Source organism: Seriola aureovittata, chromosome 11, assembly GCF_021018895.1.
Source record: "Seriola aureovittata isolate HTS-2021-v1 ecotype China chromosome 11, ASM2101889v1, whole genome shotgun sequence".
Classification (NCBI taxonomy): Eukaryota; Metazoa; Chordata; class Actinopteri; order Carangiformes; family Carangidae; genus Seriola; species Seriola aureovittata.
This window is the reverse complement of record NC_079374.1, coordinates 16,467,121-16,490,573: the sequence shown is the minus strand read 5'-3', so window position 1 is coordinate 16,490,573 and position 23,453 is coordinate 16,467,121. Positions and strand designations below refer to the sequence as shown.

The window sequence follows — 23,453 nt, the reverse complement described above, 5'->3', positions numbered from 1 at the left end:
TGGCCAATGTGGAATACATACATCTAGTCTTACCATGCATAAATTATCAAGTCATACAGGGATAGTGTTTTTTCTGTTCGTTTTACTTGTTCTATAGTAGATACATCAACTATTGTAAATCATCATCATCAATAAAACATGAATAATGCTTAAGTAAGATTATGTAAAAATGACATAATTGTTTTACTAAATTTTAGGTGTGATGGGGGGTAGTATTTTGACGTATGGTGTTCAGTACAGTGGTAGGTCCATTTTCAACCAAAATAGGGAAAAAAAACACACTTATTTAATTACTTCTGTGCTGTGTTTGATATAAAAATGTTCAGTTTATGGCTAATGTACATTATAATGTACATTATAACGTACAAAAAGGATGAGATGGAGCCTAAAGATGATAATCTTGTAGAAATACAGGACCTAACCAAAGGAAATTTGCCCCGTGGTAGTTTGAGTGCAAAGATAGCTGGAACTGTGAAAATGGCTTTTAAACATTTGTCCACTGCAGCTCTCAGAAGAGGTCAGAACCTTCGGTGAGTATTGGAATTTGAACGCATCATGTAAATTGGATTGATGACGTAAACTATGAGATCATTAATAAATGGCGCCACCTGCCGATCCATACCAGTAAAAACGTTTCAATTTGGCACAGGAGCGACTTTAAAACCGCGAAAAGTAAAGGAGAGGAGTCAAGAGGATAGGAAAGAGAAATGCTCTTTTCAGATCCACCTAGTGGTTGGTTTGCATGAGGTCATGTGGTTTTCTCAAATAGAAACCTAACATTAATTTAACATTAAAACAGACCAAAGCCTCACATCTCAGTGTTCTCTTCAGAAACTCGATATTTACAAGTAAATTATAGGCTTATTAGAATGTAAAGAAGTAGTATACACTACCTAAGTCATAGCGATTTTATAACTTTATATGAACGTGTTTTATAGGTCTAGTGATGCTGATAGGGGAGATGACGTTAAAAAGTCTATGAAGACCGCATGCTAGGTATTTAATTAAATCCTCTTAGGAATCTGGTTATTAAAATGACAAGGACTCAGCTGCTTCCAGTTAAGGACAAGTTAAAACCCCAACATATATATTCCCTATTGCTTAACTCACAGCTCGTGCTCCTGGTAACAAAAAGGACGACGACTTGAATGAAAGAATATGTTTCTGCATAACAATGTGTTTTCTCGCGCTAAGCAGGTTTGATAAAGACGAGTAACAGTCCAAATTGATGATTGGCAAACCCACTAGTGATTAAATGAATGCCTTAACAGCACCGTACCCAGTCCTGCCGTCTCCCTGGCTGCCTTATTTGAGGAAAGAGACCCGCCCACCTTAATAAAGAGTGGACCTTCTCTCCTCCAATTCAGACAAAAGGAGAGGACGACAGATCCGCGGCGGCGCGCACTGAGCCGAGCATCTAAAGCACCTTGGAGACGCCACTGGTCTGATCCGACGCGCAAGAACGCACCGGCACACCGACACACACGCCCTCCAGATCCACCTGAAACCTCCAAGCCGGTTAATTGTCCAGTTTGAAGGCCGTGGAAAGCGGGACTGAACCCCGGTTCATTTGCAGCCAGAACACCGTGTTCCCATGATGTCATACCTGTGGATTCTGCTATTAGGAAGCCTGCTGGCTACAAGCGCCAAGGCACAAGGTAATGATTTATTTCCAATTAACTCAGCCCAGCCCTTTATTTCTGTTCTTTACATGTACATCGCATATATATCTATATATCTGTCTATATATCTATATATCTATCTTTACATCTATCTCTCTATCTATCTATCTATGTATCTATCTCTGTCTATCTCTGTCTGTATGTCTGTCTGTATGTCTGTCTGTCTGTCTGTCTGTCTAGTTGTGTGTTGGTCATCAGTCTCCATTTCTCTCTGCACTTTTACATCCCTCTTGCGCTCACCTATCTTTCTCTCATTCTGTCGTTTCTCGCCTCATCCTCAGCCAGTCTTCCACATTACTCGTCCATGTATGTGTGTGTGTGTGTGTGTGTGTGTGTGTGTGTGTGTGTGTGTGTGTGTGTGTGTGCGCGCGCGCGCGCGTGTGAATGCTATTGCCAGTGTCTTTTGCCAGTCTGTCTGCCTTCCTGTTGGCACGCCAATTCAATTTACCTCTAGGTGTATTCTGCTTGTTTTAATCTGTTCTGACTGAGTGAGTTTCAGATAAAGCTCTGTATTCTTCATCCCGCCCAGACATTATCACTGAAATAGGTGTGCCATGTAATGTGGCCATATCTTTTTGGACATGAGTTTTGGCCCACAGGGGTGTGGTGGACCCATTGTCCTTACATAAGTAATTGTCTTTTTATCTTTCATCTTTCATCCCTCTTTTCTCCTCGGTCTATATATTTGATCCTTGTTGCATTTTGTTTCTCTATATCTCCCATTCTTTTTTTTTGTTTTTTTGCTCCCTCCTCTCCCTCTTCCTTCGTCTTCAGCTGGCCCATGGGCCCCTGCCCTTCCCCGCGGCACATGCAATGGTTTCAGATTGTTCGAATGCGTAATAAAACTGAGACAGTGAGACCAACATGGACACTTGCAAAAATTAGAGGCAAAGTAGGGGAGATGCTGGAGGATGATAAAAGAGAAATGTTGCATGCAACTGAGAGAGATATACAAGGAAGAAACTAGTGGGAGAGATAGTCAGAGTAACAGCAGGCCTCTTAATCATTATGCAAACAAAAATTCAGTTGAACGTTGGTGTACTTGGATGGGATCTGGCACAATCTCACTCTGCCGGTTCCCTTTTTCTAACCAGAAGAACCACCAGAGAGAAACCTCTCTTACTCACACACATCCACACAAACACACACACACACACACACACACGTTCATTTCTCTGTCTTTATCTTTTCCTCACACACTTTTTTTCTAATTGCTCAACTGTAAAGCTCAAAGTAAACCCAGTGAATGTTGGTGTGCTGAGTTACAGGAAATCTCAGTGGGTGTGTTTGTTCACTTGCATTTGTGTGTATGTGTGTGTGTGTGTGTGTGTGTGTGTGTGTGTGTGTGTTCATAGTCACACTGAAAAAGATAGGGGTGCTAGGTCAGTTGCGTGTGCGCACCTCATGTATGGTGTGTGTAAGTTATAGAAGTAAAGGATAGGGAGTGTCCCAGTAACTAGATCCAGCTCCAGCTGTAGACAACACCCAACAACACATCTAGTTTCAGCGCCTTCCTCTCCTCCAGGGCCCTCAGCATCTGTGTGTGTGTGTGTGTGTGTGTGTGTGTGAGGGAGTGTGTGGGTGGGTGGGTGGGTGTGGGTTATAACTTTAATGTACAGAACATGTGGGAGTATGAGAGTGCTTCATTAATGTAAGTGTACACATAAGTTATAGAGCGCGTGTGTGTTACAGGAAAATGAAAGACAAAAAGGGCTGTGTGATGTTTGCCAGGTGTGTGTATAATATGTGTGTGCAGGCTTGTCTGTGTTTACACCTTCAACTGCCATCATATAAATCACTCTTTTGGTGGATAAGTGAATAACACACACACACACACACACACACACACACACACACACACACACACACTCTCTCTCTCTCTCTGTCTCTCTCTCTCTCTCTGGTTCCCATGGGGGCAGTTTTAAGGTGTGCATGATTGGGGTAAACACCACACTGTCTGTCCCACAAACACACAATAGAACCATACCTGACAGAACAATGTGGTGTGGAGGTGTTGTTTTACACCTGACACACATGCACGGACAGATTCTAGTGTACTATTACAAGGAAAGGCTTGGTTATTGGTTACGCACACATGCATCTACACACATTATTACTAATTCAACAATACACAACCGGCGATCTCACACAGTCTCACGGCCAGAGCTCAGAAGAGTCAGAAAATGAAGTCCCTCTCTCTTTGGCAGTAATAACATCCCTCAGACTCCAATTTATGTAATGAGGAGTGTTCAGTGATGTGCATTACACTACTGAAAGGGCATTTACTTATTTACCCTCGTGTCATTTCCAAAATAAAAAGGTGAATATTTTTTTTATCTTCAGGCTTGGCAAGATATCAGGTGCCTAGGTAAACATGACATCACATGTCACCTTTTGAATATCAAAACAGTGGCGCCAGCATCGAGCACCACTCCAGCCCTACAACGTCCATGAAGTGTGTGAAACCTGATATACTGTACATAACACTTAAAGCGCGGCCTTCGTGCTGTATTCACTTTCGTCATAGTAGCTCACCAACATGATGTAACTTGCTGAGAGTGGTTGCTCATTTAACACAAAATATAAATTGTTCATAAGAAGCAGAAATTGCCACAAAGGTTGAAATGATTTACTATGGGTTGGTCTTTCGTGAACTCAGATTTTACCTTTTGCCTGAACAAATTTAGTATCTGTCAGAAGAGATGTCTTTGTTGGTTTTTTTTTAAAGCATGTTCATGCATGCAGAACACCCACTTTGACAAAAGCCGATGCCCATATTTGTTGTGTATTCCAGACGATGTCACAATCTCATTTGCTGAACTGAAAAGAACAGGGAAAATAATTTGATGGTATCTTATAAAGAGTGTTTTCAATGTTCCAGTGAAAAGTCCAATTGTTTTCAATCACAGAAACATTTTCCTGTGACAGATTAAATCTTCACTCTGCTTGACATGCAATAAGGGGAAAAAATCTTGCTGAACTCTTAAATAAAGTGTCACTTTTGTACCGTGCGTTTTAGTGTAGATCCCATTACACCACAAAGATGTTTCCTGTTTGTTACCAGCTGCTCTTCACTTCAAGTTCCATATAAAGCAGAAAGGACCATTACGCTCAATAAGCAAAGTTTTAGGTCTTAGAGGATGTTTGTGTTATCATGCTCGCTATCTTCTGCTCACACATACACCAAGAACAATGGTGAAGTTGAAATTAGCTAGAATAAAGCAATAGTGTGGCATTTTGGGAAAGTTTCTATCTGAGAGTTATATAAGAAGATTGATACCACTTTCATATCTCAGCACTGAATTTAAAGCTACAACCAGCAGGCGATTATCTTAGCTTAGCCTTTGCGCTAAGTTAAGATAACTGGCTGCTGGCTGTAGCGTCATGTTTGCTGTACAGACATGAGAGTTTTATCACTCTTCTGATCTAATTCTTAGTAAGAAAGCAAATAAGCACATTTCCCAAAATGTCAAACTATTTCTTTAATAGAGTAGTAACTTTTTTGGCTATATACTTGTCTTTTAGGTCCAGTCACAAACTGTTGTCTCACGTCAGATGATTCGATTCATATGAAAGACAGAAAGATGTCTGTTTATCGATCTATCAAACCACTTGACTAAGTCTTAAAAAGAACACTGTAACTAAAAAGTTTTATGGTTTCCCACATGTGTGAACTGGTCTGACTTAAGAGCAGTTTCCTCTGGGGACAGTTTCCTCAGTTTAACACTGCACATGCTGTACAGTCGCATACAATAGCGTGCGGCCATGTCAGAGACACACAGATGACTCATCAGCCTCAAGGGAAACCAGTGGCAGAGAAACAGAGGGAGTCTGGGAGAGAGAAAGAGAGGAGAGGAAAGATGAGAGAGAGACTTAAAAGACAAAAAAGAAAGGAAGGGGGTGGGGGGGGTTTGGATGTGCAACCATTTATTTCACTGCTACACTAACACAAAACAGGACACTACTTACTCAGTGTGAGTGAAAGTGAACTTACACAGGCACATGGACTTAACGTGTGTGTGAACATGTGGTTGTTTGTACGTTTGGACTGGAAGGGGAGGAGAAGGTGTTTTATAAGTTTGTAAGCGTGTGTGTGTGTGTGTGTGTGTGTGTGTGTGTGTTTGTGTGTGTGTGTGTGTGTGTTGGTGGATGTGGGGGTGGGGTGTTTGTAGCAGAGGTTATTAGAGGAGGAAGTGGCAAACTGATAGATGGGAACAGAATGTTCTATGGAGTGGCAACAGAAAGACAGAGAAGTTACATGAGAATCTCATACCTCACACACACACACACACACACACACACACACACACACACACACATACATACACACGTGCACGTAAGCACAATGCCATGAGAAATTTGTCCACTCATTTCCAGTGGGAGTGAAAACTTAAGCCTAAAGTATAAACGCACACATCTGCACACAACTGAACACCTGGTCTGACAAGTCAACAAGAAGCGTCAGCAACAGGTCTTTGCACTGCACGAGGTTTCATTTTCTCTGTTTTAACACACCTTTTCAGTCCACTGGTGTGACACATCAGCTGGCATCTGATGTTATTTCCACCTCATTATCTTGAATGGCGTGCAGCAGTACGTCTTTGATGAAGACAGTGAATTCCAAGGAAGGAGTCAAGATAGTGAAACAAAAACACCCTGTACATACATGCAGTCACACATGCAGTCCTGTTCATTAAACTCTGATTGCTGTTTCAACTTGAAATAGATCACTGTGGGCACTGATTAATGTTTGACTTAGATGCTGCTGAGGTGGTGCAGTGAAAAAAAAAGGGAGTGAGAGAAATCAAGCGCACTTGTTTTTGCTGCTGCGTCGGTCACTGTGCATCTGCGCTGTGAGTGTCTGCATGTCTGATGTTCATATTCCAGTGCATGTAGTTTGTATTGAGCCATACTCTGTGTGTATGGATTTTTATTTCTGGTATATTAATGTGTGTGTGTGTGTGTGTGTGTGTGTGTGTGTGTGTGTGTGTGTGTGTGTGTGTGTGTGTGTGTGTGTGTGTGTGTGTGTGTGTGGTGTGTGTGTGTGTGGGAGCCCAGGTTCACCAGTTCTGCACACTTCTAGAGAATTTACGGTGTGATGGAAATACTTCAGATGTGTTCATGCCGCTTTCCCTCAGGGAATCAGTGACTCTGATACGATCTCATTTGGCAAATGCAGCGATCCTTCATTGGAAATTTACTTGGCAATGAACAACTGCTAAAATAGATATATGAGCACATTAAGGAAGAGCGTTATGGTGCTGAGCAGCAACGTCCTGATACTTTTTTTCAATGTTATTTCTTTCTGTTTCTTGTGTTGGCAGCATTTTGACACCTGTGCCGCCTTCCTGTGCATTTGTTCCCCACTTTTTTAAGCTATCTTATAACAGTTTTGCCAGCTTGAAGGGCAGCCTCACTCATACCATAATTTGTAGACGGCTATATCTCTTAGTTAATGGTTGTTACTTGTATTTGAAAAAAAAAAAAAAAAAAAAGGGCACTATCCCAGCGAACCAGCATCAGGGTGCTGCTGAAATCAGCAGAGCAGAGGACGACCAAGTCAGAGCACAGTTTGCTGTTTCAGCTTCTCACATTCAAAAGGGGAATGTCACAGCACCGGCTCAAACACACACACACACACACACCATGGCCATCTCACACACAGAATGACAAAGACATGCTCTTTGTATTTTCTCATTAGCAAAGAGTTGCGATGCCAGTGCTGAGGTCGAGACTTCATATGATGTTGAGGCAGGTCAGACTTGATCGATGTGTCTGTCATCCAGTTGTGGCTAAAGCGTTAACATCAGGCACCAATTAGGCCAGGGTGTGGTTTATATGTGTGTGTGTGTGTGTGTCATGTCATGTTGCTGTCATGAGAATGTGTTGAATGCACAACATCTTGACAACCATTTTAGACAGATGATTTTAATGATTTTAAATGACAACAGATGGATCGAGGCGTGCAGTTTTTAATCACCAATGGTTACACCAATCACCACCAGTCTTCAGGTTTTATTCGTTCTACTTTAGATTTGATTCATAATATTTGTGCTTTTTTTTTGTTTTTGTTTTTTTTGCTTATGAACAGTGGACGACACAAAATATTGGACAATGGAATGCATTTTAGGGATGTAGTCAAGCTGCAGAACTTCAAACACAGAAGGAACCTCCTTTGAGAGGGATTCTGGCTTGCCATGGCTGCCTCCTTTCTTCTTTTCAAAAAGAAAACAATAGTTGCGCAGGCCTCTGTCACTTGTGTGATGTTCACTGAAGCACCAGGGTTTCAAGACAGCCTTTTATTTTTTTTTCTCCCCCACTTTTTGAAATTGATATGTCCCAGTGGTCAGTGCTTCACTTGATGTGTGCTCTCTTTTTTCATTCTTCTGTTACTTTCTTCCCTCACACTTCTCTGCGTAGATGATCAAGTCCCAGCAGAAGAGGAGACAGCAGCTCCTGACGCCCCGGCCCCTGCAACTGAAGCACCCGAGGTCGAAGGAGAAGCAAAGGCTGATGAGGGAACTGACCATAACGCAGAGGTGAGGAGAGGGAATATTTGTGTGGTTTGGGGCTTATTGTGTGATGTCACAACTTACCTAGAAAAAGAATAATGTAAGGGTGACTAATGTAAACGTGAATATAGTTAGTAGGTTATTTTCAAAATTTGGGATCCTGTGTTTGTTGTCTCCTTAGCCCTAGTCCCCATTCCAAACTCTCGCCTAACCAGGAGTGCTGCTGGAGGGTTTGGGGCCGTCTGAAAGCAGCTTAACAGCGGCTCTAACATTGTGCATACATATCTATAAACCCTGGCAGCTCCCAGAACCTCTGTCCAGCTTTGGGCTGTCTGAATTATTCAGTGTGTCTCTAAGAGTGCTTCTGAGTGTAGCCAGACTGTCATCCAGTCAAACTCACTGAGGTCTGAAGAAATTCTAATTCTAAATCCTCAGGCAGGCATTTGATAAGCTGAGCCGTGTCAGTTGGCTGAAAAATGTGTGCCTGGTATTCGTTTTTGGTTGGATACAGAAGGTCTTATGTAGCACAAGTTTACTGGTTTGAAATGTAATGGCAGTTCTGTCTCTGCCCTTCCCTCACCAACCTCTCTTAAAACCTATAACCACCAGAAAGCCTCAACTGTGGAAGTTTGGAGATTTTGTTTTTCTGGACAATATCAGTTATAAAAACATAATTGCAAGAGATGTAAATCTTGTTCCGAATACAGGAAGTACCACCTACAGTAAGCGCACCTGAGCCCACTGCTGAGCCTGAATCCGAAGGCGAAGAACCAGCAGGTGAAGACGCAGAACAAGCGACTCATGCAGCCGGGGACGAAGAACCAGTAACTCCTGTAGCCGGGGACGAAGAACCGGTAACTCCTGCAGTCGGGGACGTAGAACAAGCGAATCCTGCAGCCGGGGACGAGGAACTGGTAAATCCTGCAGGTGATGGCGCAGAAGAGGCGACTGCTGCAGCCGGGGAAGCAGAGGAAGTGACTCCTGCAGCAGTAGACGTAGAGGGTGAAGCGGCTGCAACAACACAAGGTAATCGATAGGAGTTTAAACACATTGAAAATAATAATGAAACTGATCAATCAATATTTTGTCTGATGATGATTATTTTGCCAAAAATACAATACTTTCACTTTCACTTTTTCTTATTTGATATTCATCCTACACTGTTCTTTGCTCCTGAAATGTTCCTTTATTTACTGTTGCCGTGCAACATTTCGATCACATCTTCGCTTTTACAGCCACAGTGAAAAAAATCTTGTTTGGCATCAAAGACCTGTGAGCAGTTTCTACTTTCTGTTTTTTCTCTACTTTAATCATATGCTCCAGCGCCACCAGGGATAATATGATTTACACTGAGAAGCAACAGTGATAATAGTGTTAAGAACCAATGTTTGTCTAATCTATTGATTCAGCATGAGGCCGAGCTTAAATCAGAGGCCTCAAACTAAAACACAAGTTTTATGAATAAGGCCTCCTTCTATGTTCTGCATTTGTTCCTTGAAATTCCCCTTCAAGGTGCCACCTATTCCTTCCACTCACTTTGTTAATGTGTGAAGGTGTGGAAAAATACCTGTTCAACCTCTCTGGTTTTGCTTGAAATCTGCATTAAACACTTGTATATAACAAGCCATAACTCATGATAAAAACACTAATCAAACACTTTCCCTCTCCTGTCCAGAGCCAGAAACTGAGCCAGAGGAAAAAAATCCAGAGGGTGAGCTACCGACAGCTGATGTGGAGGAGGAAACTACTTCAAGCATTGATACAACACCCTCTCAGGTGGGGGTCAGTTAATCTTATACAATCTCATCTTATTTAAAAATTCTTTCTCTCTCTCTATATATATATATGTATATATATGACATGCACAGATACTGTATTATACAAGAGCTGCTATGCTATCAAGAAATGTGTGTATCCTTTCTACGTGTTCATATACTATATAATAAATTTTTAATAGAGTGAACCTGAAGATAAGGCCACACCAGGGTCAAATCCAGCTGTAGAAGATGGGCAGGAACAACCAACTGATCCAGGTACTGATGTGGGACAAACTGAGGGAAATGTAGTACCAGACATCAGAACAGGAGTGAAGGACCTTGTCCCTACAGGTAAGAATCTACATGTGTGGGTGCTTAATATGCAAACTCTTGTACACGCACTCATGAATTCAGGCAAATAATACTGGTTTCACCCACGTGTTCCATGTTGTTATTTCTTCTTAATTAACCTGGAACAAAGTGTCCTGAGACTGTAGGTTAGAACCAGTGAATGCTAAGATATTTTGGACAGAGTGTGTTACTTGTAGGTGTGTCTAATGGAGCAGTCCTGTGAAAAATGTGGTGTTTCAACTATGGAGGATGCAGCTTGTGGTGCTGTTGAATTGTATTGCGTTATATTGACAGGTGTTTCTATTCTTTTATCCATCCCATTCATGTCAATGAGTGTAGTCTAAATAACAGAAAGACCTTTATATGTAATACAATACAGTTCTAGCAACTGAGAGCACACAAATATAGAGATGTTAGTCTTGATAGAAATAGGGTTTTTTTAGTCATGATAAATATCTTTTTATACTACTTTTATATCATATACAGTTTAATGTAGAAAAAGTTGATAAACATTCACATATTCCTCCTTTCTGAAAGCTGTGATTGTTTATATTTCTGTCATTACTGGAGATGTGTGTAGCCACTCTTATTGTTAGGTAAATTGTGAAAACACGAATTTCCCTTTGAGATGAGGAAACTCAATTTCTGCTTTGGTAATTGTGCTAAAGTGCAATAGTGTCTCTCCATTTTGAATCCAACCATGGATGTGATCAAATTTTCAAATTCAAATTCAAAGGTGCTTCATTGGCATGAACATTTCAGGATTAGCCTCTACTATCTGTCTCTGACATTTAAGAGATATTCTGCCAGTTCAGTATCTCTAAATAGGTTCTTTACATTGTGTTATAATTTGGTTTACTCTGGTTGCTGTTTGGAGCAGTGTTGTTGTGAGATTGGTCAGATTGTGTTTGAGAAGGGGCTGTTCTCAGTCTCAGCACCGACATGACACAGGGGACTCTTTTCCGGGCTCAGCTCTTGAAATGGAGGGTGATTCTGTTCTTTGTCTTTGCCAACAGTTAAAGTGGATGGTGATACCCCTGAGGTGAATTCAGGTAAGTTTTTCTTTTTAAAATTTCATTCTTCTCTCCTCTGCCATTTTAACAATTTCCAAAACTCTCAGCCACAGTGTATACACCTCCACCTCTCTGGAGCCAAATCTTGCTGCAGCTAAACAAACTACTAAGGCGCACCACAAATAATTGCTTATACGTATGACTCAGAAGTTCAAGAGCACTTCAGGACAGCATAATTAAAACCAGTTTATTTCAGTAACCGTAGTAACAATAAATCCACATAAAGAGGCTGACCTGTTGAATTCATGCTTAGAAATGTTAATTCCTACATGGCAGCATTTTAAAACATTACAGAGCAGAAATCACTGAACAGCTTTACTTGAAGTGAAACACAGTTCATGCAGAGCAGAGCTGGAAAAGTTCTCTCAGCTCCACTCTGCATGAACTGTGTTTGAGGTAAACTGACTTCTGACTATAGCACTACCTGTCCCTAAGCAACCATCTGAAAGTAAACAGATGTGAAGAATGTCAGTTTACAATATTTGTTTTTTTTTCTCTTTAGAACAAGGCGACCTGAAATTGATCATACATTAGATTTCCGCTGTGTCTTCATTTGACCACTCATAATTTCTGTTATCAATCATTGAAACGTACATGTCCTGCTTCCATGAGTTATCCTGCACTATTTCGCTGCAACTCCCTATTTTCTGAGCAAATTAATGGCAAACAGATGTGCTGTTCCATCAGAAAATACAAATCATTTAGGAAGGTTATGAGGTTGGGTTGTGGCCCATACATTTTTACCTCCTAAATTGTGTGTGGTAAGGTTTAAGTAAAGAAACCTCCCAATGACCTCAGTGGGATTTTATCACAATTAAAATATCCCCCTCATCTGTCATTGTATTCTCTTTCCTATTCTGTCCCCTCACTCTTGCTCTTTCCCTTCTTACCTTTACACTGATATCATTCCAGCATGTCCTATTCAAAATAGTGTTTGTCATTTCAAGAATAGTAATTTAATGGTTTTGCTGGTAATTAGCTTCTCTCTTAGTAGTGCTTTCAACTAAAAAAAAAACCACAGGGGTGCCGTTGAGAATTCAGGAAATGGTTGCTATGGAGGGTTTTTTTTTCCACGTGATAAATGGCAGGGGAACACTCTCTCATGGTGGTGACAAGAGGAAAAGAGTTGAGAAATGGATAGGAAGATAAAGAAGGGAGATAGGGAGAAAAAACATTCAGAGGTGAGCAGTGTAAAAACAAAAGGAAAAGGAGATAAGAGCAAAGGTAAAGGGAAATGACAGAGAGGAGAAAGTGGTAATGGAGGTTAATAGATCAATAAAAGAAGAAAGGCTGGACGGTAGGTAGAAATGAACACAGGAGACTCTGAGTATCGGTGCAACACTTGGCTCAAAATATTGTCTCATTGCACACTCATCTGTGAAAAATTGTGTTTTACAATGCGAGCAGAATACTTAGTACAATTTAACGTCAGTATAGGTCACTGAATAATTATGCCTGTGAGGTTCTGTCTACTATAAATTAATTCACTGATCCTACCTCGCCCTGCCCAGCCTGAAACTGCTTTGTGCGCTGAGTCACACATGTTGAATAAGTCACTTGGGTTTTCCCCCTAGTGAATACAGAGTCAGGGTAAGGTATCGTTCCTGACAGATAATATCCTTTAATTTAAGTCAACACTAGTTCACAGGATCACCGTCACACCCTGGGAACTGGCAGTGTCTCAGGGTGATTATTGAGGGAATTGACTTGAGGGACTGGACTAGGGAGAGCTTCTAGGATGGCTGATATTATCATTAAATAGTTTAACGTGGAATGGTGTAGAATAATGTGTTAGAGGGATGTTTCTGGCAAACATCTGGAAGATATTCCTCTTGGGTGGGACGGTGAAGGAATAATATTGTATTTCTGTCACCAATGCAGGCTTTAACTTGGAGGATGCTGTGGACCCCAAGGAAGACACCCAAGTACCTCCAGGAAAGAGCCGCAGTATAGATGACAAGGGTTAGTAACTACTATTTAACTATTATATGATTTTAAAACAGCTAAGGGGCATTGTGAGGGGGAGTGGCTTATTGCTTGTATAAAACAGTTACTACATATACTTGGCAGGGTTTCAAAAAAAAAAACACAGCAATAATAAATGCAATAAGTGCAAGGAGTGGTTGCCAAGCAACACACAGATTCAACAACACAAATTGTACAATTGTTGAAGTAATGTTTAATTATGTTAGCACTCCTCTTTGCTGGTACAGGTGTGTTTTAATTGCATGGTGAAGCAAGGATATTGCTCCAGCATCTTCTCTCGTTGCAGTTTGGGCACCAGTAAGATTTCGGCGACGATTCACGGCAGAGAGTTTTTATACAGTGGTGTGTGGTGTAGATTACTTCGATGCCAGCTGCTTTACAAATCCATGGCAACACGGAGTCAAGGACATTCACCACCCCATGGGATATACCTAACATTAGGGGAAAGAAAACAATGTTCCCATCATGTTGCAGTTACATTATAACCACACATGTATCTAAAAAACAACAACTATTATGCTCCCCTAGCTGACCCCCTAACTGTTGTCACTTGTTTGTGTTGCTGTTTTTAATGTTAAAAACACTCGAACCTTTGGGTGCACAGTTAGCAATACAAACATGCATGGGTGAAGAGATAGTTCAGTTTAGATGGAATTATTTTGTTTCCAAGTTACCACAATCTGATGGATGCCTTTTTTATCACTCTTTACACTGGTTGGAACTATGTGTGAGGTTAGCTTTGTTTATTGCAGTGCCTAGACATGTATGGGATCAGCAGCATCTCCACTTACAAAATACAGCGTTTCTACATTGTGCTTGTTTGTCCAAGCCAGCAATTTCTTTCCACATGTTTTTTTAACAAATACATACAAAATCCCAATAATCGATGATATAAACAGGGAGTTGATTGGATATTTGATATGATGCAATTTCTTTGGAAATGCTGACATCAGAGACTTTATGAATATGTCAATTATAACGTGAGTATAAGAGACCAGTCATCTCTTATTTGAGAAGTTGTATTTCCCTTGTCTTAAATGAGCAACGCAGCTAAATGAACCCATAGATATTTATGCACAGAGCTGAGATGGGCTAATCTCACCTTTCAGCCTAAAAAAGCTTTTTATATATTTCTCCTGCCCTTTTACCATTTCTGTTGAAAGTGGCATCAAGTCTTATTTCTTAGGACATTAACACTGACTTATGAACAATGGCATCAAATCCTGAGGCAGGCCATCTTTACACACCTGGTGCACTGGCTGTAGTCTGACAGCAAAACTACAAAGTATTACCTTTACCAGATGGTTTGTAGCTCTTGACACCTTAAAGACTGCGCCTTGTAAACTGTGTTTTGAGACATTCTTTCTGGTAGATCTCTATACTGCGAGCATGCCATTCTAATTTAATGAGCTTTGCTCCCATGACAAGAGACTGAATTTACTTGTTTTACCTCCTGGGTTAAGAAACTTTAATCACTAGCCACAAGGTAATTTAACAGGAGCAAGAGATTTTCCTTAGGCAGCTCCTCTCAGCGTTCACAATTTACTCCCCATTTGAAAGCTGATTCATTATGCTGGTATAATCATTATAATCTAGTGAAAGGCGCTCTTCTTTAGTGCTCTGTTATTAGCGGCTTTGTCAAGTTGAAGCAGGTAGAGGGCAGCCATGATGGCACAGGCGTATACAGACAAGCAGCATAGAGGAAGATAACAGAGCTGTTTGCATATAGATTAAATCAAAGCTATACGATCCCTCTGATATTGTAAAAGCACCTCTGTGAGTTTACAGAAGGGACACTTCATGCAGAGGTATATGTGTGTGTGTTTCCAGACCGGTTAGGACAGAAATTCTACACCTCTAAAAACCTCTGAGGGCTAAAGTACCTCAAAGAGAATAATCTTGCTCCTTACGTTTTCTTCTCTGCAATCTCTGTCACAATACTTAACATACGTCAACACATTTATATGATAACATCTTTTCTCTCCGTGCTCTTTTAATCATTTATCTTTCTTTCTTTCTCTCTTCAGCCCATGTTGCCGGCGCCGCAGGAGATGGTAAGGCTTTTTTTGTGTTCATGGTCAAACCTTGCAAAAATAATCACATCATGCCATTTTCGTTCCAAATCACACAAATCTGAATTGGATTCAGAAATAACTTTGCAGCGACGGCTCTGATAGTAGAGCTTATGTAGCTCTGAAAACTGTTGAAACACACAGGATATTACTGGCATGCCTCTGACAATAAAAACAGGATAGAAGACTCAAGGCAAAATGCCTCTCCCCTTCTGTTTTATTTAAAACAATGTTCAGACCTGGCCTTTAAGTATTTTACCATGAATTCTCACGTGTAGTCACGCTACATCTGTTGTCTGAAGCTCTTTCACACTGGAAGTAACTTCTGTTCCTGTTCAAACTGGAAATAAGATACAATAGAACAACAGGTGCATGTTTGTGCCTGTTTAAATAAACGGTTCCGTGTCCCATGTTGCTAATAGTATTTGTGTGTTCTCTGTTCTATACAGTAAACGAACCTCAGGCCCAAGGTGAGTTATCATTCTCTTTTTTTTGTTTTGGACACATGCACCACCACCCACATTCTCCACCCATTTCCCCCATTGTCTTATGTTATGCAATGAGCCGTAGGCAGGTGTGTTGTTGCTACATGACATTTTCAATATATCTTTTTTGAAATCTTTAACTTTTTTTTGAACGTCAGTGAGTGTATTTGCATAATTCAGGCAATTGAGGCAAATGGTGATGGCTGTACCTTTTACTGAGACGTGGTTAAAAGGTTTGACTCAGCAGTGCTGAAATTTATATTCAACCTAAAATTGTGTATGATAGGAAAGGCTAGTAGGGCTTGGAGATACGGAGAAATGATATTGTAAATTTTAATTGTTATCACTGCATCCATGTAAGTATTAATGGATCAGTTTGTCTAATTCATCACACAATGTGATGACAGGAAGTCAATTTGAAAGTGTAACTTTTTCAAAAACCATTCCAATGACATCGTATTTCACAAGAAATTGTATCTCATGATACAATTATAGTAGCATACCGTAGATGAGTGATAAATGTTGATATGTCGACCACGCTCTGCTGTGGCTATCAGGTGTTTTATTTAACCCCTGACTTACTGCAGCCATGTAACCTACAGTAATGTGATAAGGGTTGTGGCTGCTGACCACAGAGGTTCCCGTAGGTTCCCATACATTTCTGTTTCCACAGTGCATCTTGTCTGTCAGTTGATCTCTCTATGTATGCACACTGTGTTTGGGTGTGTATGTGTATGTGTATGTGTGTGTGTGTGTGTGTGTGTGTGTGTGTGTGTGTGTGTGTGTAGACTTTTCACGCCACTTTTCGACAGTGTTGTGTGTTCTGCATTTGTGGATGTGCACGTTCATACATGTCTGTCTGCACCCACCTTTACTTCCTCTCACTGAATCACTACATTCTTCCTGTTTATTCCACTTAATTTCAGTGACTCATTCCCCTTTTTTTAAAAAAAATTCACCTTGAGTCACGCGAGACTGATGCCACTCCCTTGCTTTTCTCATCTGTAATTTTGTTTACGGCTCGATATACTGTACTTTTTCATTCTTTTTTCCTCAGTTGCTGACTCACCCATTACACCCCATCTCCTTTCCATCTCCCTCTCTATTGTCACTTCAGCATATCCCACCATTATTACTCTGGGTTGACTGAAGCCACTGCAGGAACAATAAAGAGATAGTTTTTAGAAGAGATGTAAAGGAAAACAATTATGAAGGGCACATGTTGAGTATATAATCAAGTGACATTTGCTCTGCTTCATAATCTAGTCTGTATTCTTCTCCTCTACCTCCTTCATTTAGAGTAAATTCAGAAGGTTCTAGCGCCATAAAATAATCATTATATAACATCATTTTGCCCCAGATGACCAATCATCACACCTTGAATACTGCACATAGCACATGTTGTGCAGCCTAGTGGAGGTGCTTCTCTACATCTGCTATTTCATGTATTAAATCTTAATTTTATCAGTAAGAACAAAGAATTATAACATAATAAGTAGCTTGATTAAATGTCTTTGCTCCAGAATTACTTGTTAATTACACTAGTAGAAAGCAAACAATTAATAATAATAAATAATAATGATAATAATCTCACTAAATAATAATAATGCATTATATTTATAAGCACCTTTCAAAGCACTCAGGGACACCTTACAACACACAGTGCTGTGAACTGAATAAGATTTGTCAATAATGTGCTGATCATCATGGCTTTGCAGGCTGTCTGCGTTTGCTTTCTGTGCCTTCAATAGACTGTGAAATGTATTTGCAGTATGCTATGACACAGCACAAAAACTATTCAGATCGTTGTTGTCATAGTAACTGGGTTACAGGTGCAGACAGATTTATGCTGTCACTGTGAATGCTTTCTTTTAGTGGTCTAAATTATGGGATAGACGAATGAAAAGGGATCATCACTCTCTCTATCTCTCTCCCGCTCTCTTAAACACACACACACACACACACACACACACACACACAGAGAGAGCGCGAGAGAGAGAGGCTTACACACATGTCACTGAGCTTCACTGGTGAATTGTCGTTCATTATTTCAACTGCAAAATGGCACCCTGTGGTGACACTGAACATTACAATCTCCATACGCCTGTGTTACACTGAAAAACATTCAACACAGTGCAGTCACATCTGTATAATAAAGCATGCTCAACTAATATGTTTAGAGTTCAAATGGTATTCTCACATGATATTGCCAAGGTTGACTTTGCACTGGTATCAAGTATCTTTTTTTGTCCTGTTTCTTTGTGTCCTGCAGAAGGCAGCTCCAGCTCTTTAGCAGGCATCCTCAGTACAGTTGGTGTGGCTCTTGTGGGAGCAGTTACTGGATACTTCACCTATCAGAAGAAGAAACTCTGCTTCAAAAATAGACAGGGTAACTATTTTGCTGATTTCTTACTAACCAAAGAAAAGAACACACCACCCTGCTGTACACAGGGCTTAATATTTGACTAAAAATTCCTCCAAAACCCATTTACAATGAACTTCAGGCCAAGGTTTTGTTGATTTATTGCTATTTGTCACCCGCATTATAAGAGCAGTCAAGCAGCACTTTCAAAGGTTGTCACACCTTGAGCCTAATGTTGTTTAATCAACTTGCATCAACCCACATCAAAATAACATTCTTAAAGAGTTAGTCATGCAGGGTGACTGCTTTATACAGAACTTGAATCGTAGCAGAATCTCAGCCTTTAATCAAGGTATGAACAACTGTAACACATTTCTTTAGTGTGTGTGTGTGTGTGTGTGTGTGTGTGTGTGTGTGTGTGTGTGTGTGTGTGTGTGTGTGTGTTTTAAGTTTTGGAGGTCAGCAATCCTTCTTTGAGACATAGCAGACTCAGCTGCTTTATCCCGTAGAAAGTGTTGTCAACTCCAGTGAACTGACACACACCCTGCATAGCAATACTGCCAATTCAGCATTGTTGTCATTTACAGTCAACATGAACAACAGGCCATTCAGCTTTTCAGTGATTTAAGGCAAATGTCAGAGTAGAAATAAGGGTCATACTGTGAATATCACTTGTAATAGCTAGTATTTATCATTGTTCTAAATTTGAATAAACATCTCTTTTTTTCTTATTCCTCTGTGGATTTCTCAGACAGCTCAGTCTCTATTAATGAAAATATATCATTCTCCCTTAGATGAAATCTAGAGAATGAGGATTGTAATTGGTAAAGTCATCGGCATGTACAGCCTGGAGCTGCTCCACTGGTGACACATGGGAAGTTCTGACTGCACGGATATGAATAATTTTGCACGTTTACACCAGAAAAAAATGAAACAAATTTTCATGGTGTTGATAATAAGCAATTAGAGCCGAGAAATATTAACATCCTCAGAAACTCCCGCTGGGTGTTCTCACTGTCATACTTAATTTATGGTCAGTGGAGCTGTATAGTTTCACAATTATAGAAGAGGGATAAATCCCTCTTTGTCAAATTTGCCAGAGGGGACACCATAAAGTCATCTATGCTAATGAGTAGGAAAAGAAGTTAATTAGCTAAATGCTCGCGAAATTCAAATTTACACGTGAAGCCTTGTCTGCTTCGCTTTGTCTGTCTGTGTTGTTGGATATAACTGACTCTCCGTCTCTGTGACTAGAAGCCGATCCAGAGGCTGCACGCAAAGCCGATGCAGCAGAGGCCCAGTCAGATCCCCAGGGTATGACACAGACACACATAATACATAAACACACATGAAATACATTACATGTACATTGCTTTGACCTTTGCACTGTTTTTTTGTTTTTGTTTTTTTTTGTTCCTTTTTGCAGTCCTTAGCAACCTGCTGAACTCATCCTAGACCAGCGATGATCCCATGACTGTCTGGACCAACTACAGTCAAGCAAAGTGGCAATCTCACTGTTAGGCTCTTTCCTGCATGGAGCTAAATTACTGTGAGGCCCAGAGTAGGGCTGTGTGTGTATCTGTCTTGATTGTGTGTGTGTGTGTGTGTGTGTGTGTGTGTGTGTGTGTGTGTGTGTGTGTGTGTGTGTGTGTGTGTGTGTGTGTGTGTGTGTGCGTATGCGTGTATCTGTGTGCGTGTTCATCCTTGTGTGTGTGCATATATGTGGGGTAAAAGGCGTTAGATAAGAAAAAGAAGTAATATGTGAACCTTAGGGGTTTTATGATTGTGACAACATAGGACTTTATTGCAATGATTGGTCAAATTTTCTACTTTAAACCAAATCCAAATTATTTTTTTTTTTCCAGAGGGGCCATTAAAGAGATTAGATCTCTAATTAACTATGACCATGAGATGGCTAACTTATAGAACTACCTTTTTTATTGTTATTTGTATGGCTACCTTCTAGTTCGAGTAATTCAGTGTGAATATAAACCAGTGACAAATTTGATGTTGTAGACGTCTAACTTTGTACTGAATTCTTACAGGTGGAATTTTTATTTCCTAATTCTGTCATTGTTTGAGCCATCCATATGATTTTGAACATCCACTGGCAACCAGTCACTCACGTAAAGCATATATTTCATTTTCAATATAGTTATCTGCAGTACAAATGCAGGATAGATGGATAACAGGGGGCTTCAATAACTACCACTGCATTTCCTAGATTCTGGTGAGGAATAATAGTGTAGGATTATAATCCTAGGATTCTGGGGATGCTCTTGAATGGTCCAATGTGTGTTAAGAGGGCCACTGATGTCACTGTATGCGTGTGTGTGTTTGTGTTTGTGTGTGTGTTTTTTAATTGGTGAAGGGGCTTAGTTTTAAATCCTGTTGGGTCACTACCACTTCTCCTCAGTCAGTTCAAGAAATTAACATCAGTAAAATTAAACACTCAAAAATCCATACATAGAATGATTCATTATTCAAACTGATACAAACACATTTTATCATTAATTTATCAATATTTTCCACAAAAAATGATATTTTCTAAGTTTACTGAGGAGAGTTGAAGTGGAGTTTAGTCCGACCCTGTTTCTGTCAATGGATGAGTGTTCACCTGACATGAACAAATTCGAGAGGTCATGTAGTAGTGTAGTAGACATTGTTCTGATGTAGTGCGTGTCAGTCTAGTTGTGATGCAGTAATTTCTTCTCTATAGTGCCTTTCACTGACACAGCCTGGCTTGACCAATTTTCAGACACACAGAGAGAGCTGGAACATTAAGAGTGAAAACAGACAAAATACTATATGAATGTATCAATAAAAAAACATCTTAGAATGAAAATTGAGGAATGTACTTTATTAATTCATAAATGATCATTTTGGTGGTTGAAAGTTCTTACTTTGAACTGCTTGTGAATGTGAAACTGTAACATTATTCAACATTATTGTAACAGCTGCTTCATATCTGTATCACAGTGGGCCAGTTTGCTGTTTTATTTCCAGAATGTTTTTGACTAATATCTCATCCCACACTGTTTTAACAGCCTCCGTTAATATCAGCGGTGACACTCTCCTCACTGTGTGTCTCAGTATTTGAGCAAGCCAGTTGCTGTCGCAGTGTTTTTGTATCATTCATATCTTCACCATTCACATGTGATTTTTTTATATGAATTTAACATTTAGCAGTGGTGCCTCAGAGCTGACACAGATAATCTTTAGTCAACTTGCTTGCTGTGGTATTTTGTGATTATTATTGTGAAATGCCGAAGCAGCGCTACAGCATTTTGGAAAAAAAAAAGAAAAGCCCAATTGGTTTTTTTTTGTTTTCTTTCATTTTGTTTTCTTTGCCACTGTAGCACAAAAATATTACCTTCTGAATGTCTTTTGTTGCCTTGCAGTTTTGTACTTGCTCTGCTCCCTTTAAACATAGGGTTATAGAGGTTGCATAGTGCAGCTGTTTGTGTAAAGTGTGTTACTTGTAAAGCACCATATAGCTGCAATACAGGACAGAGACTGTTGCTAACAGCCTAGCCTCAAGCTGAGAAATATTATTAGTCTGTGATGTCACATATCAATTAATTCTACTGTATGAACTGTGGACTGGACGCCGGGTCAAATCTCTGTTTGAATTGCCTTCTTATCCTTTGATCTGTGATAGACTGAGTTTCTCGTGACACACTGAACAAGTGGATAGTGTGTCTGAAATCTCTTACCACATCTGCTACATTGGCACGGAGTGATAATGCACAAAATACCCACTAAATAATAGTACAAGCTTTCAGAAATAGCCACTGCTGCCTTCAGAACAGAAGATCCTCCTTTTAATGCATTTCTCGCCTCCTTTGTGCGATCTGGTGAGTGCAATACAAATCAGCAAAAGCAAAAGCACTCTGCTGTCCTGCAGTGCACAATCACAAACCTTACTGGGACTGATTTGATGTAGAGGAAACCAAAACAACAATAAATCTCTTAAAAATGGAACAAGGACTGCTTGTGTTGAGCCTTACGGTCCACTCTACACTTAGTGCCAAGCAGTTAGATTCCTTTTAAACACACATTATTGGAGCGTAGCATCCAAACCAGAATGTAAAGGGAACCGTCAACTTATTGAGGCCTGAAGTGCACTTCCCAGATAATGCTAGGGCATCAGTCACGGCGCTGACCAGTCCTGCCTTACACCACCTCTTCAATATCCCAGAGAGGAAAACAAAGGACAATGTCATCATGAAAGAGAAGCACTTTCCTATCCTGTATACATCTTGATTCATTAAACATATTTAGACAATTCATTTTTGATTTAGACTACAGTGTAAGACTCTTCCTTTTTATTTAAATATTCTGTGTTTTTATTTTGTGTAGGAACTGTCTTCTTCATTTTTGTCATCTGGCACTTGTGTTGTTCTTCTGGAATTGTGTAAATAATGTTTGAGGAGTCAATTAAACATTTTCGTGGGCGTCGGCGTTTTATTCCCCTGCCAAATATCTTGTGTATGTGTTTGTGATGTTTTTCACTGTAATACCACACATGAAATTACCTTATTTAACTCATTCAACTTTGTCATAGTAGATAATCAGGTCTACTTTTTGCTTTATACTTCATCAAATACTGGTAATTTTACAGTTAAGATATATAGAATACAGACAGTGAGGTCCCAAAACCTTAAAATATAACATTTAAAGTGTTTTTCATCGATAGAAAAACACCTTTACCTAACGTTTGAGTGTCCGCATGCTTTTGTCTCTCCCTGTGACAATTCTTTCGTGCCTACAAGGTGCTGCAGTCAGAAACATGCGCACATCATGACACATCACCTGAAATACTTGCTATGTTAGATATGAATAGAAGGGAACTCGTACACACACTGTTTGGAGCTTTGTGAATGATTAATGGTGACAGGTCCATAAAGATACACCTGAGGCTCTCAGGGGTTAAATGTGGGAACCTTGCGTTGCTTTTCTTGCCAAACAAATTACGCACATAATTCCCATGCATGTGCACATACTCATTTCATACCCATCAGCCATTACACCCACACCAACAGTCTAATTAAGCCCAGCACTGCGAGCAGTTATGGAGACCTGGTATTGATTCAGTAATGGAGCTGATTTTCTTCCAAATAAATCGGACTGAATTATCTTTCATGGTTGAAACAATAAAACTCAGCTGCGT

The 23,453-nt window shown here is 40.1% G+C and overlaps 1 protein-coding gene across 2 annotated transcripts; it reads left to right on the top strand.

The window, feature by feature from the left end:
• The first annotated feature begins 1,358 nt into the window (after window positions 1-1,358).
• On the top strand, window positions 1,359-22,737 carry si:ch211-39i22.1 (skin secretory protein xP2). 2 transcript variants are annotated; one of them, XM_056389963.1, is made up of 12 exons: window positions 1,359-1,658; window positions 8,103-8,221; window positions 8,902-9,220; window positions 9,870-9,970; window positions 10,152-10,302; window positions 11,319-11,354; window positions 13,257-13,337; window positions 15,389-15,415; window positions 15,883-15,903; window positions 18,191-18,307; window positions 19,535-19,594; window positions 19,707-22,737. In XM_056389963.1, the coding sequence occupies exons 1-12, from the start codon at window positions 1,595-1,597 to the stop codon at window positions 19,733-19,735; spliced, it is 1,125 nt and encodes a 374-aa protein (XP_056245938.1). In that variant the 5' UTR covers window positions 1,359-1,594; the 3' UTR covers window positions 19,736-22,737. The 2 variants fall into 2 exon arrangements, with proteins under 2 accessions (XP_056245938.1, XP_056245937.1); XM_056389962.1 differs by having other exon boundaries at window positions 9,870-9,976.
• Window positions 22,738-23,453: the final 716 nt, after the last annotated feature.

Coding starts and splice junctions, on each gene's coding strand:
- si:ch211-39i22.1 (XM_056389962.1), top strand. CDS start 1,595: ATGATGTCATACCTGTGGATTCTGCTATTAGGAAGCCTGCTGGCTACA. Junction 13,338..15,388: donor CCGCAGTATAGATGACAAGG/GTTAGTAACTAC, acceptor TTCTCTCTTCAG/CCCATGTTGCCGGCGCCGCA. Junction 15,416..15,882: donor TGCCGGCGCCGCAGGAGATG/GTAAGGCTTTTT, acceptor TGTTCTATACAG/TAAACGAACCTCAGGCCCAA.